General features: G+C 38.3%; 2 protein-coding genes across 2 annotated transcripts; one reads left to right on the top strand and one right to left on the bottom strand.

Moving 5' to 3' along the window:
- The first annotated feature begins 153 nt into the window (after positions 1–153).
- Positions 154–3,418, top strand: LOC132148575 (dehydrogenase/reductase SDR family member 7B-like). Its single transcript, XM_059557267.1, has 7 exons — positions 154–289; positions 1,365–1,522; positions 1,611–1,726; positions 1,901–2,111; positions 2,654–2,746; positions 2,869–3,021; positions 3,109–3,418. Exons 2-7 carry the CDS (start codon positions 1,369–1,371, stop codon positions 3,312–3,314), a joined length of 933 nt encoding a protein of 310 aa, XP_059413250.1. The 5' UTR covers positions 154–289; positions 1,365–1,368; the 3' UTR covers positions 3,315–3,418.
- Positions 3,419–13,499: 10,081 nt separating this feature from the next.
- Positions 13,500–16,528, bottom strand: LOC132149011 (transmembrane protein 11, mitochondrial). Its single transcript, XM_059557876.1, has 2 exons — positions 16,369–16,528; positions 13,500–14,619 (listed from the first exon to the last, which is right to left on the bottom strand). Exons 1-2 carry the CDS (start codon positions 16,413–16,415, stop codon positions 14,103–14,105), a joined length of 564 nt encoding a protein of 187 aa, XP_059413859.1. The 5' UTR covers positions 16,416–16,528; the 3' UTR covers positions 13,500–14,102.
- Positions 16,529–17,297: the final 769 nt, after the last annotated feature.

Genomic DNA, 17,297 nt, shown 5'->3' with positions numbered 1-17,297 from the left:
AGTACAGTGGTATTTGCAACTATTTGAAATACGTTTAAGTTGTTTTATATTATTTCGGTTAATGTTCTTTTTATTTCAGTTGACCAATTTTATAAATATAGTTTTAATTTTGGTAACCTAAAAGAACCCTGGAGTCTGTATCATATTAGTCATTTATCAAATTCATTGTTTTTATGTGTTTACTTGCTGGATTCTGTAGAGGGCGTGATGTCTTCAGAATCCTTCCAGAATTTCATTGGACAGCCGAAGTCACGTGAGGGTGTTGAGTTCCGGATGGTCTTCGCTCACGGTAGGTAATGTGGTATTGTTCCTGTCAGTTTATTTTATCCCCCGGCTTCACAGACTAAAATGCATATCTAGCCTGTTTTACCTTAAAGAAACTTGCACTGACATCTCTTAAAGATGCACACTAGTTATTTTCTAAGGCACTATTATAAAACATACTTAAATGTCCTAATTGAACTATGGCCTAATCCTGGTTTAACCTAAACCCTGTCTGTGAAATCAGGCCAATATGTTCAAAACAGTGAATGCAGATACAGCGGCCTGAGAGACTGCTTTGTGAAAATAAACTCTGTTGCATATTCAGGATAGTTGCTGTGGATTAACGTTAGTTTACTAACGTTACACGTCACGTGACTCGCACAGACTAAGGTTTTAACGATAAATCAATAATGAGAATGTCTTAACGCCCCTTTGTTACTGATTCCCTATGCAGAAGTGTGTTTTCAGTGTTGGCTTAATACTGTAGTATTTAGTAATATTTTGAATTAGCTTTTGTTTTTATATTTCAGTTTTCATTTTAATGTGAAAGTTCTAATCTAGTAGTTTCATGTTTGTCATTTTATTTTTGTTTTAATTTAAATGTATTTTTAATGTAATTTATTTCAGCATTATTTCAATTAACTAAAACACTTTAAATACTAAATAGTTGTACTTTTTTACTTTCTGTTTGACTCGTTTCTTTTAATGTGTAAGGTCAACGTTTTTTAGTCACCTTTTTATGTTTTCAGTATTTTAATTTTTCCCTTTACCAGTTTATTTATTTTAAAAAAAAGTTTTGGATGAAGAAATAATTTTTAAAATACAAATATGTTATGCTGTCTTGCAATGTGAGGTCAAAACGTGAGCATGAAAGAGTTATAGAGATTATATAGAATAAAACAATTTCATGTTATTCTTCAAAATGTTGTTTACAATTTACAGTTCTTGCTGTCTCCTGTGTAAAGAGCATGTAAAACATACCCACATTGAAGTTCAGTAGTGTTTTAGAGAATGCTGCCATGTTCAGTTCAGATAAAGATGCTGGGCTGAGATATAATAAATGTGACTTAATATATGCATATCCCTGCATTTGTGTACAGACAGATGGAGCGTGTGTTAGGTTTAGGCGTTGGGCCATTGGCAGCTGGGACTGTCGGGTTGCTGATTTTGCTGAAAGTGATCCAGAGATTGAGACACAAGCAGAATCTTCAGGATAAAGTGGTGGTGATCACTGGAGCCAGTTCAGGCCTGGGCAAAGGTTACATAAACATAAACTCACTTATAATGCTGACAGTAGATATTACATCATTGTTTTAATATTCTCAATCTGTCTTTTTTTCCCTCAGAGTGTGCAAGGGTTTTCCATGCGGCAGGGGCCCGACTGATCCTGTGTGGACGGGACCAGAAGAGACTGCAGGAGGTTGTGGAGGAGCTCAGAAACAAAACTTATGCAAAGATACAGGTGAAAACATACAATCAAATCTCTTACTCACCCGTTCAGATAAAATTATGTCGTCTCTTAAACTTAATTTAATCTTTAAAGTCATAATTTATTGGAAAGATATGGTGTCATTTGCACTAGGCAAAAAAGTGTGAATGCATCCAAACATAACTGGGTTTATTACTTATTTTTCAGACTTACTCCCCCTGCACTGTGACCTTTGACCTCTCCAACACATCTCTGGTTTCCAGTGCCGCCGAGGAGATTTTGAAGTGCCATGGTCATGTCGATGTCCTCATCAACAATGCAGGCATTAGTTATCGTGGCAACATCCTGGACACCCATGTATCAGTTCAGCGAGATGTCATGGAGACGAACTATTTCGGCCCTGTTGCTCTAACACAAGGTTAGTGGCGTATTAAAAAACAGGATTAATGTGAAATATTATTACAACTTCAAATGACTGTTCTCTATTTGAATATAGTTTAAAAGATGAATCAAAGCTGAATTTTCAGCATCATTACTCCAGTCTTCAGTGTCACATGATCCTTCAGAAATCATTCTAATAGTATGCTGATTTGGTGCTTAAGAAATGTTTCTTATGTTGAAAACATTTATGCTGCTGCTCAATATTTTTGTGGAAACTGTGGTACATTTTTTTCAGGATTCTACAACTGATAGAAAGTTAAAAAACTAGCATATTAGCATCTTTACTGTCACTTATGATAAATTTAATTTCAAGTGTCATTGCTGAATATTAATTTCTTTAAAAACAAACAAACAAACACATGCTGACAACCAACTTTTGAAACATAGTGTATGTATATTAATGTAAAAATTATATTAAATGTGAAAAAATGCAAAATTATAGGCCTATATAATGATAAATTATATCACGTTATGTAGATTTTTGTTATAACTAAAACTTATTTGTTTTGTTCCATCCAGCCATCCTGCCTTCGATGGTGGATAGACGCAGTGGACATATTGTTGTCATCAGCAGCGTGCAGGGAAAGATCTCCATACCGTACAGATCTGCGTGTGAGTATAAATTCACCAAAGAAGCTATTCAAATGAGGGAATTCAAGGATTCGTGAAATGAAAACACTATTATATTTGATCGAGTACCTCGCTTGCTTGCTGAAAAATGTTTATCCTGTCAGATTCTGCATCTAAGCACGCGACGCAGGCCTACTTTGACTGTTTGAGGGCAGAGGTCGACAGGTTCGGACTGCAGGTGTCCGTCATCAGCCCTGGTTACATCAGAACAAACCTGTCCATCAATGCAGTCACGGGGGACGGCTCGAAATATGGAGGTGAGAGCATGTCGTTCTTGTCAACCAATCTCTGAACATATTTTAATATTTACTCATTTGTTTCTTTTTGTTCTTTTTGATCTGAAGTAATGGACAAAACCACAGCGAAGGGTTGGGATCCAGTGGACGTGGCATGTGCTGTTCTGAAAGCTGTCTGTCACAAACAGAAAGACCTGGTTTTGGCCGGGCTGCTGCCTACTGCAGCCATCTATCTGCGTACTCTGTGGCCCGCTCTCTACTTCAGACTGATGGCTTCACGGGCCGGAAAAGAACAGAGACTGAAGGAGGAATAAGAGAGACGCTATTAAGGGAAATCTTTCTTCTGAAGGATTCATAGCTAAAAAGTCTAATTTTTGTGTCTAAAAGGAAATGTATTTAATAAATATTTGAAATTGGATTCAATTGCTCGAATCATCTCTGATCTTTTAAAAACACAACAGCGGGTTGACCAGTCTTTACATGAGCAGAACAAACATTAGTCTTTAAAGAACCAGATTAGATCCATTTATATCAGGGTCTCAAACATTTACTTGAGATTAACATTTATTAACATTTATTCTCTTCATGTTGATACATTTCTCAGAAAGACTTATCATTTTTTAATCTATCTTGATTTTTGTGTGTAAAAATGAAAGTAAAGGAGATCGTTGGAAGTTCCATTTTTGTAAACTTTGAAGTGCCACTAATACAATTCACTTAGACATGTGTTCCCTTCAGTTTATTGTTATTATTATATGTTCTTTAATTGGTCTTAAAAAAGTCTTAAATTTACCTACATAAAACTTATATTGTCCTAGATTAAAGTCAAGTCATGTCACCTTTATTTATAGCGCTTTTAACAATACAGATTGTGTCAAAGCAACTGTACAGCATTAATTAGGGAGAAAGTGCGTCAATAATGTAAAATGACAATAGCAAACACTCAGAAGGATGCAGAACTATTCTAAGATCTTGAGCTGCTTGGATTAAACTCAATTTTAATTTTCCCTTTATTTGAAATAAAATTATATATAATTTGTCATTTTAGTAGTCATTATATGTGGCAGATATCATGTGCATTACAAGCTTCTGTTTGAGTGGAAAAAAACTGAATTAAATTAACCTATGCACTTTAAATATACATCACATTTCTCATCAATATGATTAACAATAAAGATTAATAATAAGGAAAAGAAGCACATAACAAATAGCCTACATCGTTAAATCCCGTCCTACTGTAGATAAAGAGAACATCTCCGCTTATTAACTAACAATCATCTGCCTAAAAGAAGCACAAATAAAGGTGCAAACAGATATACAGTGACGTCAATCTTTATTTTGATAAGCAGTTATTTATGACCAAGAACGCGTTGGTGAAACTCATGCATCTAGCAAGAACTTAATACACAAAATAATCATGTTGATTAAAGCATTTAACAAATGTCAGCAATGAACAAGACTGCACAAATTATAGCAATCACGAGGAAGTTCGCGTACAGTAAAGTGAACAGTGTACAACACCCATTAGTTATACTCAGGTCTATAGTGCCACCTGCTGGCGCAGTTTTGTAACTTAGAGAAAATTAACTCGTTATAACGAGAAAACGACTTTCGTTATGTCGAGATAACGAGAAAATTAAGTCGTTATAACGAGAAAACGACTTTCGTTAAGTCGAGATAACGAGAAAATGAAGTCCTTATAACGAGAAAACGACTTTCGTTATGTCGAGATAACGAGAAAATTAAGTTGTCGTAACAAGAAAACAAGAAGGAAAAAAATTATAATGCCCCGCTTAGAACAAGCAGAAAGTGTATAGCGCCATCATATTTCACAGAATTCCAAATCACCACAAAAGGTGGAAAGTATGGCTAGCTGCTTTGAACATGGATCCAACGACTCCAGTATAGATGCTGAAGAATTGTCGTGTTTGCTCCGAGCATTTTACACAGGAGGACTATGACTATACCTCAACGGGACTACGCCTAAAGAATACGGCCACACCAGCGATCTTCAGATCACCAACAGAACACACACTGGATCATCACCCAACGCTGTAAGTGTCCTCCTGCACTCTGGCAACAGGCAATAAGGAATGATGATTTTATTTCCATGATGACAGAGCTCAGAGATTCAGATGAAGTATACAACACTGTGCAAGTCCGTAATGTATCACCAAACCTGATTCTCTGTAACATGAGACTCTGATAAGACTGTAACGTTTGGTCTACCATGCTAATGCATTGACTAACGATGGTAGGGGAGGGGTATTTTGTTCTCAGATGAAACACTGAAAGAGTAGGCTACTGTATGGTTATGTAATGCCATGTAACAGTCCTTTCTTCCTACTCTGATGAATGTAAAAAAACTTGATCAATTGTGGTAGTGCTTTCATTTGGTATTTTTGGGATTGTAATTTCTCTATTTTGTCAATTGTTATACAGGCTGGGTTGAGTGATGTACAGCAAGAGCTGCCCAAACAAGAGGACTCCTTTTTTGTTGGTGTACCTCATTCAACCCCCCAGAAGCACAGAGCTGAAGCGTCTGCCGCAGAAGTCAGAGTGCCTTTGTCTGTGCAGCTAACCAGTCCTGCACGGTCCAGCAAACCAGCTGTTGCCCTGGCTCCAACATGGACAAGTCAGTTAGAAGGGCTAATTCATCTTCATGTAGTTTCCTTCTGAATGCAATATGACCTACATTTACTTGAAATCTATTTCATTTCTAGGACACTGAAGTGAAGTGACATTCAGCCAAGTATGGTGACCCATACTCAGAATTCGTGCTCTGCATTTAACCCATCCGAAGTGCACACACACACACACACTGTGAACACACACCCGGAGCAGTGGGCAGCCATTCATGCTGCGGCGCCCGGGGAGCAGTTGGGGGTTCGATGCCTTGCTCAAGGGCACCTAAGTCGTGGTATTGAGGGTGGCGAGAGCGCTGTTCATTCACTCCCCCCACCCACAATTCCTGTCGGCCCAAGACTTGAACTCACAACCCTTTGATTGCGAGTCTGACTCTCTAACCACTAGGCCATGACTGCATCTTCATCCACAATGATGGCCACGTGTAGTCCAAGAAAAACTCTCATATTTGAGGTGGGTGGCCAACCTCTATGTTTGTTATATGTGATCCATACTACAATTTATTAACCATTAAACTTTTTTTCCTGTCAAGTCAGGTAATTTAGTCAAAATCGGCTTTTATGGCCCACTGGTATGCAAAACCAATGCATATTGTTATGTACAACAGGATTCAGACCACATGGAATCTACTGTGATGGATCTTCGTGCAACCTCAATGTTTGATGTCAGCATGTCCTCAGAGCTTGCTGTCAATCCCGCAGACACCAGATTTGTGCCATATTCAAGCCCCTTCACCACCACCACAGGGAGCACCTCAAGTCTCTCCGGACAACCCAGAGGATGGAAGGAGAGGAAATTGATTGTAAACGAGTCCAAACTCATGGAACTCTTTCAGAAATGTACAACCTGTGGTGCTGCGATGTGTGACCTGAATCAAACCCTAACACAGTTTGGCAGTAGAATAAGTATAAACTGGCAGTGCAACAATGGCCATAGGGGACCGTGGAATCATGTCATAGTATACGCTGCCACCCTCTTCACTGGCTCCACATACACTGACATGGACTTTTTAACCTGCTGTTGCCCCAACAACTTATAACATACAGGCAAGCTGCCTGCTTCTAAATTTAATTTAATTCTCCCAGTGAATTGAGGAAGCATATACAGAGCAGGAGACCACAATCAAGGCTAGATTAATTTGACAAACTGTAGATGATGTGGAGACAGAATAAGTGACAGCCCCGGCAACTCCAGCAAATACCTCACTTACTCTTTCATGGATGACTCCACTAACCAGATTGTGGTGTTTGAGCTGTGTCAGGTAAAAATTCTTTTTTTTCCACACAGCTAAAATTATTTTTCTTACACACACACACACACAAACACACACATATATATATATATATATATATATATATATATATATATATAGCCGTTAGTCTAAGCTATAGAGCACAACCCACTGATATCTCATCTGCTTTGTTGTGTATTGTTCTTTGTGTATGACATTCGCCAAAGGACATCAGTGCACACCCATTGTTAACCTTTTCTCTCATAATTCAGGATTGAACAAGAAACTGGTTGCAGCATCCAATAGAACGGACTGCAAAGATCTTGCTCTTTGGGTCAGGAGTATCACCAACCACATGTGGTGGAGCTGGTGCTCCTCCAAAGGAGATGCAAAGGTATACAAGCATACAGGCACAACTCATCACAAAGTGAAATTCTATTATGTTTCTTATATACTTCAAATTCTGTATGCAGGTGTAATGCACAGCAAACTTTTGGTATTCTGCATGGATGACAACTGTATTGTATTACAGAAATTAATCACAAATTTATGGCAGCACCAGTCCTGAATAAAATGTATGCCTCTGCTCTTGTGTTGTCAGGAGCTGCATAGATGATGGACGTCACTCCTACATCACATCACCCATCATCCATCGCTGGGAAGAAAACGGAACACAATACAAATGTTTCCATCAGGACTTGTCAGCAGGGGACCAAATAAAGAAGAAATGGCTAAAAGTTGATTCCCCTGCCTTCGAAGCCCTGCAAGCAATGATTATGGACAACCGTCTACTAAAAGACCTTCAACGGATGACACTGTTCAAACATACAGGTACTGTATGTGTATCAAAGAGTTTGACATGCAAACTAGTGATATGGTTCAAGTCATGACTGTGTCAGTAAGGTGGTAGGTACTACAGGAATGCAAATTACTGTAATAACACTATGTGTCTCCCCTGCAGCTCTTGAGGCTTCATTCCTAGATAAACACGATGAATATTGATCTTCACATAGCTGATAGCAGAGACATATGACTGATTAATGTTTTTCTTCTTCTAAAAATAAACCCCATAAAACATAAAATACACAAACAGCTACAGTTGTAACAGATCTGTAATAACATTATAAATATCACAATCATAACTTTTCTATACTTCCAACACCTTTATTCATACTGGTTTTGATTTCAGGCCTCCAAAGACACAGTGTGGTATTTCAAAAGCAGTCAAATGAGTCTATGTGGAGACAACTCAAAAATTCAGAGATGACCTCTTTGAAAGAGTGATCCAAAGAAGACTAGACCCTACAGTAGGGGTTTGCGATATGACGATTTTTGATTGTGGACGATAAAAATGTCTCCACGATCTGCTTTTGAAGAAATATCATAGTATCGTGCTACAGCGCACCTATCAGCTGCAGTTCTGGCACCTGCGACGTATACTGTACAACGCCACATGCATTCACAGCAGTGTTAACTCAGCGCTAGAGTTACTCTCTCGTTATCTGCATGTGCTGGTCTGACCTGTGCTTTTTCTGAGGGCCACATACACCGGAAGCCTGCGCGCTAAAGCCTGGGTTATTGAGTTATCTGTTGCTCTAATACTGTCAAATCACACAAGGTTTACATGTAGGCTTAAGTTGGTTATGTCTAAAATGAAAGTAAACAGTTGAGAGAAAAATGTATACGTGCCTGTATTGTAGTATACTAATACAGGATGTATATTAGATGCGTGCAGGTCTTAAAGGGACAGTAGCTCTATTAAACATGCAGCCTACTGTCATTACTGTCAAGGGATAGATCACCCTAAAATTTCATTTCTGTCATTATTTACTCACTGTCACGTTGTCCCAAATCTGTATTAATTTCTTTCTTGTGCTGAACACAAAATAAGATATTTTGAAGAATGTGGGTAACCAAACAGTTACTAGTCCCCATTGAATTTGATAGTGGCAAAAAATACTCTGGAGGTCACTGTGGACCAGCAACTGTTTGGTTTTCCACATTCCTTGATATAAAACATATATTTTTCAATATTGTCCACCCCTTCCCTACAGTCTGATTCAAAGATGCATCATCCTATATGCAAGTACCTCGCCTGGCTGATAACATTGCTTTGCTACCAGAGCCCAGCAAAGAGGGGTTCATACAATCACACACCTCAAGATTCAAAAGTCCGTCTGAGCCGTTGTAACTCATACAGCTGACAAGGAACCAGTGTCCTTCACAGACTACAGAAGGTACTTTGTGTCTACATGAATAGGAGTGCAGATGAATGTGTCACTTCAAGTGCCTACCATAACTGTTATAATGTCATAAGAGGGCAACATTTTTGTTCCACATTGTGCTGTGTAACAACTGACATGTGCCTTCTACACTTCTTGTCAGAGGAGGGCAACCTTTTTGTTTTGTTATATTTTGAAATAAATTAGATGTTTTTTTCAGTTTGTGACTTCACTTATGTTTGAACAAATCTGTCAGGCCAAGTGTTTTCCAAGTAAAAGCTAAAAAGCTAAACTAAAAGATAATAAAGATCCTGGACATTGCATGACTGATAATATCAGAAGCTGTTTGATTTACCAAACAAGATAAAGGTATCACTCAAGATGTAGGAGCAAAGCTTTATTTATTTACATCAAAGATAGAAATCCCACATCCGTTCAGAGTGTAAGACAATATACAGACTAGTGATGATGTGCAATGTGGACACATACAAATGGTGAAATTGAAAAAAAAAAAAAAGAGCTACAGTGAGACATCTAAATAATGGTAGTAATTTAGGAAAACAAATACAATCAGGTAGCCTCCTATTCTGACATAAGCTGCAGTGTAATTGTCCCGCAGATGTCCGAGGAACGTGAACATAAGGAGCCAAAGAACCTGGATCTGACTGCTGTGGTGGTCCAGCACATATAGATCAATTACAGTATATCCAGTGCATCATTTACCTCTTTGAATCCAACATAGACACCAATTTCAGACGGATATCTTCCACACATGATGGCAGTGGTTTCCAATGCCCTCTGCCCAAATTTTCACCCTGTAAGGCCAACTCCAGGACTATCCAGTAGGACACCAACTTATTTTGACAGCACCAGGCTAAGCACAGGTATAAATATAGGAAACGGGTATAACCTAAGCCTATTTCAATGGTTTCAGTCAGCACTTACTCTAGGGATAGCTGGGTCGTTTCTTCCAATTAATTTTGTCACATCAAATTAAAAAATTAAAGGACTGAATCATCGTAAACTCATCGGTTGCCACAACACAGGTGATTTGTCCAGGGTTTTCTGGGTTTACTGACCCCTACCATCGTAAAATACTACCAAGTAAAATCATTCACTGGCTTACCTGGCAACTCGATGAGGTATGACTCGATGAATTATGAGTTAATGTCCGGGTAAGCCACCTCTGGCCATTGGTGTAACAACCCCCACCCAGTGGCCAGAGGTGTCTTACCTGGACATTTACTTGTACCTCATCAAGTCACCAGGTAAGCCAGGGAATGATTTTACTTCGTATTTGAAAGTAAACATCTTTAAATGTATATGTCTTTATATTTAGAGTACTGAGTGCACTTTTCTGTTCAGCCATACAACTAACCTGGCTTAGCTTTCAATTAGCATCATACGTAATTCATGATATTTTCATAACAGCAAGATATTGATGATGATGATGGCAGGTAGCCATGAATTTCAAACTTGGGGTTTTACAAACATTATTGGTGCACCCAACCACACAACAGATGAGATGGAAAAAGATCATCTTACTGTCTCTTTCGAAATCTTTAGGAACTCCCTGGTAAACTTTAGGAAAGGCAAGAACTAAATTCTTCTCTGATATTATCCGTAAATATTCTCATACCCCAAAGCCTTGTTCAGTTCTATAAATTCAATAATTAATCCTCGTACTTCCAATGAAGCAGAACTATCTGCTGATTTATGCGAGAGATTTTTTAGGTTTTTCATTGAAAAGATGTCATTCTATCCTCCATTAGTCCTTCTTACTCTAACACTCTGCTTGAATGTCCAGTTAATACAGCAAATTTTAATAGTTTTCAGCCGGTGTCTTTGCTTGATCTGGAACTTAGTGATGCAGGTGAAATCTAAAACCTCGCCCCAGGATGTTGTTCCTTCTGATATCATAGGTTCTTTTGATATAATTGTCTCTAGCATCCAAACAATTATCAATTCCTGCTTAGTCTTAGGCACTGTTCCTGCATATTTAAGCATGCAGTTGTCCATCCGCTGCATAAAAATCACAATGCTGATTTTAAATGTTTGAATAATTATCATCCTTTCTAAAAATTGCCTTTTCTTTCAAAAGGAAAAAGTTTTCCGATCACAGTTACTTCTATTTTTAAATTTGACTCCGGTATTTGAACCATTTCAATCAGGTTTCAAAATCATTTTATTGGATTTAAGTGCCACTTTTGACACAGTTGATCACGACATCCTTTTGTCATGCCTTGAACATTGGGTAGGTATCAAGGATGCAGCATTATCATGGTTTAAATCTTATCTTAAATCTAGGACAATTTCAGTGGCTATCGGCCAGTTTTCCTTATCATCAGTTTCTCTCCCTTGTGGGGTTCCTCAAGGGTCAATTTCCTTCAGCTAAATAATGAAAAACTGAGGTGATTATTTTTGATCCCTCTAAAACAAGAAACTCTATAGTTAGTAACTTAGACAGTCTAACTCTATATGTTAAGTCACATGCAAAAACTTTAGGTGTTATTTTTGACTCTGAGCTTTGCCTTTAAAAGCAATTTAGCTCAGTTGTTAAAAACAGTTATCAAATGAGAATAATTTCTAGACTTAAATCAACACTTTCTTTTTCAAAACTTGGAAAAAGTTATTCATGCATTTATCGCATCACGACTGGACTACTGTAATTCCTTATACCTAGGTCTTCCCCAATCTTCACTGGATCGTTTACAGATGGTCCAGAATGCAGCAGCCAGATTGTTAACTGGTGCAAAAAAATGTGATCATATCACTCCAATTTTACCATCGCTCCACTGGCTTCCTGTCTCCTTTAGAGCTCAATTAAAAATCTTGTTGATTGTTTTTAAGGGACAAGCCCCATCATACATTTCTGATCTTATCTCATTTAATTCTGCTCCTAAGTCCCTCAGATCTGTTAATAAAGCTCTTTTATACGTCCCACGGTCACGACTTAAGTTTAAAGGTGACAAAGCCTTTGAAGTAGCTGCTCCATGGTTATGGAATCAGTTGCCACCTGACATTAAAAGTGCTCCATCTATTTCAGTTTTTAAGTCTAAATTTAAAACACATTTTTATTCTTTGACCTTTACTGATTTTTAATTTCTGGATTAGTATCGTTATCTTGGATTTTAATTTGTATTTTATTATTTTATTTTATACTTTGTTGTATTTTATGATTGTTTTGTACAGCACTTTGGTCAGTTTAAGCTGAATTTAAATGTGCTCTATAAATAAAATTTACTTACAATCTTTATCTAAAAATTAATCTTGAATTAGGCATTATTTCTTTATGTAGTGTCACTTTGAGACATTTTAAAACAAGCAGTTTTTTGATAACCCTGAATAATCTTTTAAAAGGCCAAAAAAAAATCATTTTTTAAGAATCACTAACATTAACCATCCAACTGAAATGTCAAAACTTCAAGACAAATTAGGCTGAATGTGAAGTGTTCACCAACTGCAGACAAGAGGACTATTTGAAAAAAAAAAACCTGTTTGACAAAACATCAATTTTGCAATTCTATTGAGCAGAAATTACTTAAATGTTTAAAACAAAGACTGACCCCAATTTCACCCTACCTGTTTCCCTTGGAAATAAAACATATCAGAAGTCTCATTTTAGCTCCACAGGCTGGGATACAGTCATAAAAACATCATAAACAAGTGTGAACATTATTTAACATGGCACCATTCATACAAAAATACAATTTTAGACTAAAACTTTCACAAAGTTGTCTTATGCAAACTATTAAGTGATTGTCATTCAATTAAACTGGTTTATCTGCTAATTCAAATAATAATAATAACCAAAAAAACTTGGGTAACAGCATGGGGTCTGGAGCACAAGTAAATATATGGGCGAACTATTCATTTCAGATGAATTTACATTTACTGCTCATCTTTTCAGTTTTCATTACTTCATAAGAGGAACTGGATATTTATACTAATCCATTTACCCCCACATTCAGTCCTTTGTTTCCACTGATTCAGTTCCAATCTCGTTGATTTGTAAAGGTTTCCATGTGAATGAAATATGTGGTATTTTGTCCAACTCTTTTTTTCAGAAGTTAACCCTTCAGACTACTTATGAATTACGCATTTCTATTTGAACTCTAGTTTCCTTTGAAACCTAACAACATAGCATATATGGCTCTGGATCAACATGAGGAAATGACAAAATTGTTATTTTGGGGGGTGAAGTGAACCCTATCCGTTTCAGAGGAGTTCACCTTTACTGCTCACCTTTCATATTTACTTTTCATAACTTCACACGAAGAACCGGATTAAACTGATCCATTACAAACCACGGCTTGTAAAACCAATCGACCTGCGAGGTCTGCATGAAGGCTAAGAATCTGAGCCCTTGAGGGTCAAATGAAGGTTGTCAGAGATGCCAGTGAGGTTAAATCTCTTATTGTTTAATGAAAAGGTGACGCACCAAACGCAGGGTACGGTAAAACTACACAGAGGGAGGAAAGAGAGGGTTCAAAGGTCATTCTTAAAACATGATCTGTCTGTCTGTCCACCACATGTTCAGTCCGACAGGTCACCGCCCGGGTGCGGAGCTCCGTGTGGGTGGCAGGTGACGTTCTGGGAGGGCCGCCGGGACAAAGGAAGGGGCTGGACAGAGGCAGGGAAGGAGTGGGAAGGGGGGCTCAAGTGCACTGGTGATATCACTTTTAAAGTACAGCGAAAAGGGAAAGATTCATTCAGAACTATAAGCTCCCCCCCAACTCTTCCTCTCTTACATCCATCCATCCGTCAATCTGAAAGCAAATCGCTGAAAAAGCGTAACAGAGAGAGTGCTACGTCACTTGTCGCCTCCGTTTGTTTTTTGATCACTCTCTCCGTCGGTCCATCCATATGTCTTGTCTGGTGTGTATGTGAGTATCTGCCAGTGTCGGGTGTTTATTAGTGCTTCTCTCCTCCCTGCTGTGTGTTTGTGTGTGTGTACGTGTATATCAGTATCTGTACGCGAGTGTGCGCATGTGTCATAGCGCTCATACGGCGTACAGTTCATAGATCTTCTTGGCACAGTACGCCAGGGCCGCCAACGCTATCGTGTTGTGCAGTCTCTTTCTGTGCACGTCGTCCCGTCGAACCAGAACCACCGGCGAGGAGGAGGTGAGCGTGTGCAGTGGCAGCCGCGAGAGCTTCTGACTGTCGTACTCCACCTGGTATTTGCAGCAGGGGTCAAACTGCCAGGAGATGCCGTAGAGCGTGGCGCAGGCCAGGCTCAGAGCGCCAGCAGGGAGCGCCACATAACGGGAGTATTCGACGGGAAGGGCGAGTGGCGTCAGGAGGCACGCAGCCCCTGCCAGAACGGCGGTTTTGTGCAGGCAGTTTCCCACGGCCACCCAGCGTGCTGTCTCGTCTCCGATGCGCGTGGGTTCGATTACGATATAGCGGTACTGCGCCTCCAGAGCCTGCTCCAGCTCGTACTCGAACTGCTCCTGTGCATTCTCACCGTTGTAGATCTCGTGGACGATGTAACACTCCGTGGCTGCCATCACTCCCCTAAAGAGAAAGATGAAAAGTGAGAATTCGTCAACCTGAATTAATCCTATACCTCTTGCAGATTCTGAAAGTTCCGTTTATGAACCTATATGCTGCAATCTGATACACGTTCATTTACATGCATCACATCAAGTCTAGACAAAACCCAGTTGGTGCATTTAGAAATTGGGGAAATCAATGTGAAAATGGCACAGAAGCTACTGCAATATTTTGTTTAAATAAGTATTTAGTGAATATTTAGTCTCCTCCACTGACCAGTTCATAAGACGTGAATGACAAACACAAACATTCATTAGATGTAAAACATATGTAAACATACGCATCATGACACTTGCATGATCACAAGGTATTTTTGAATGTGTTTGAGAACATTTTTGTATTGAAGCATTTTTATTTTTTTCCTGTTTATCGGATCATTTCAGGTCCACATCGAAAACCACAGTTATAATGTCACTCGAGCTATCGAGAGTATAATCGTTGTTTCTGCATATGTCAGAAGAGCTTTTTAGTGAATATTTACTAGTAAATAAACATTCAGTCTCCTCTACTGACAAGTTTGTAGGACGCAAATAAATATGCTCCATGTCCGTGAGACATATATAAACATATTAAGGTATTATTGAATCAGATTGCAAAAATTGTTATATTCTATGCTTAATTTCTTCATATTGGTCATTTATTATTTCAGATCTATACCACCCCTTCCAAACTGAAATTTTATTCGGATTGAGCTCTATCAGACATTCACATGAAACCATCAATGTGTGTATTTGGTTGCATGTAAATAACGAGATTTACTGTGAGGAAAAATAGGAATACTGATTTCATAAAACAGATTGTTTTACAGATACTTTAAAAAGACCAGCCATCTCATTAGATGGGATGCCATTTTTTTAATGCGGAAATTTCCAAAAAGTATTTTAAAATGACCGTATAAAGTACAAAACACCCGTGTATTGTGGTTTTTATCAGACACGACCGCTCTCGCGTTATCTAGATCAGCTTGAGTAAGTTTCATACAGTGAAACGAGAAACTTTCGAGCTGATGTCATAGAAGTGTAAAGACTGATCGGAAATGTTTATGTGTACAATGAAAGACCTATTACTTAGGATTATAAATACAACCTTGTTATTCTAAAATAGCCATTATTTTAGAAAATACTGAGCAGCTAAATACGTTAAATCTAAAGACAAGTGAGAGCGGTCCGCCTTTTTCAACGGTTAAAATAATCTTAACGCATACTGTTAGAGCAAGCAGTGCATTAAACGACCAAAATTACTTTTTTTTTTTGGGGGGGGGGGGGGTTGTGGGGATACAGTGTCTTCCTGTTTTCAAGATATCTGCACAAAACACGAAAGTTACTATAAAAACTATAAACGCCTGCTAACTGTACACATCTCCTTGAACTCACTGTCATGGCTCTGAAGCGCTGTTTTAACTTGTTCCTCTCAGTGTTAATATGGGTAACAAATACTGCAAAAACATGAGAGATCAATGTCGAGATTTCAGATGTGACTGCCATTAAAATACATTTTTGTGCTGGTCTCTGCACTGCTAATCAGTTGAGAGACCCCAGAGTTAGTAAGCTAATCAAAACAACACATCAGCTCTATTCAAACTATATATTTTTAGTGTTTGCGGCTCCGGAAAACCCCCAAAGACCTAGTATTTTAAGGATACTAACCTAATTTACATTTTGCATAAAGGCTAAAAATTATGAAATAGTGCCAGGTTTTAGTCTAACTGACCTCTCTCTGTTGACTGGGACACCTCGCCTCCTTCCCAGCGACGCCATCTTGAAAGTGCAACGGACAAGACGTGACACAAAACCCTTTGCGGTGCACTGTGGGTAATGAAGTTCTCAGCACCTGCTCTATTTAATGAATTAAATTCTCGAAAGTATCGAAGAGACTACAAATCCCGTGAACTGGTTTATTTGGGGACCCTACCACCTGAACAGAATGTGGAACGATGTTAATATTTGCTTTGTTTTTTTTTTTTAAAGACAGTAGTTTTTAATATATTTGCAACACATTATTTCGTACAACAGATCGGTAACTGATTTTGATTATGGTTCAATCCTTCAGTTTAAATAATTTAGGTTTGTGTTTTTGAATGGGCGAGGTGACCAATCGAAAGCAAGGACAACACTATGGGGCGGGCGAACCATTCCCAAAGCGAATGCAAGCATTGCACAGACAATGTGGTCTGAGAAAACGATTTAACTCTTTTATAGCGTGTCCAAAACTTTTGGACATGTTATGAACGTGGATGCGATCATGAAGAAACTCACCCATAATTTGATCGGTTCTCTTTAATGCAGCGAGTCCCGTCCTCGTACGGTGCCCACGGAGCTGGTGCATACGGAGACGAGGAAGAACCGTATTTTAACCATAGGGTTATAACATAACAACTACACGATGCTCGGTAACACGTGCAGAGTAACACGCTCTCCGTCTTCCCTGATGTATTGCATAACATGAACGCATAAACCAGTAATTTGATATCTGTGCATATTTTTAAGAAATTGAACAGTGTTAATTATAGTCAACTAAAAACATATTCGTTACTTGAAATAAAATGTAAAAATTTTTTAGCTAAATGTAATTTTAGTTGCTATGACATTTTCATTTTAACTAGTACAAAAATAGCTAAAAACTGAAATACAAAATAACAA

This window comes from Carassius carassius, chromosome 9, assembly GCF_963082965.1.
Source record: "Carassius carassius chromosome 9, fCarCar2.1, whole genome shotgun sequence".
NCBI classification, from domain to species: domain Eukaryota; kingdom Metazoa; phylum Chordata; class Actinopteri; order Cypriniformes; family Cyprinidae; genus Carassius; species Carassius carassius.
This window is presented reverse-complemented; position numbering and strand designations above follow the sequence as displayed.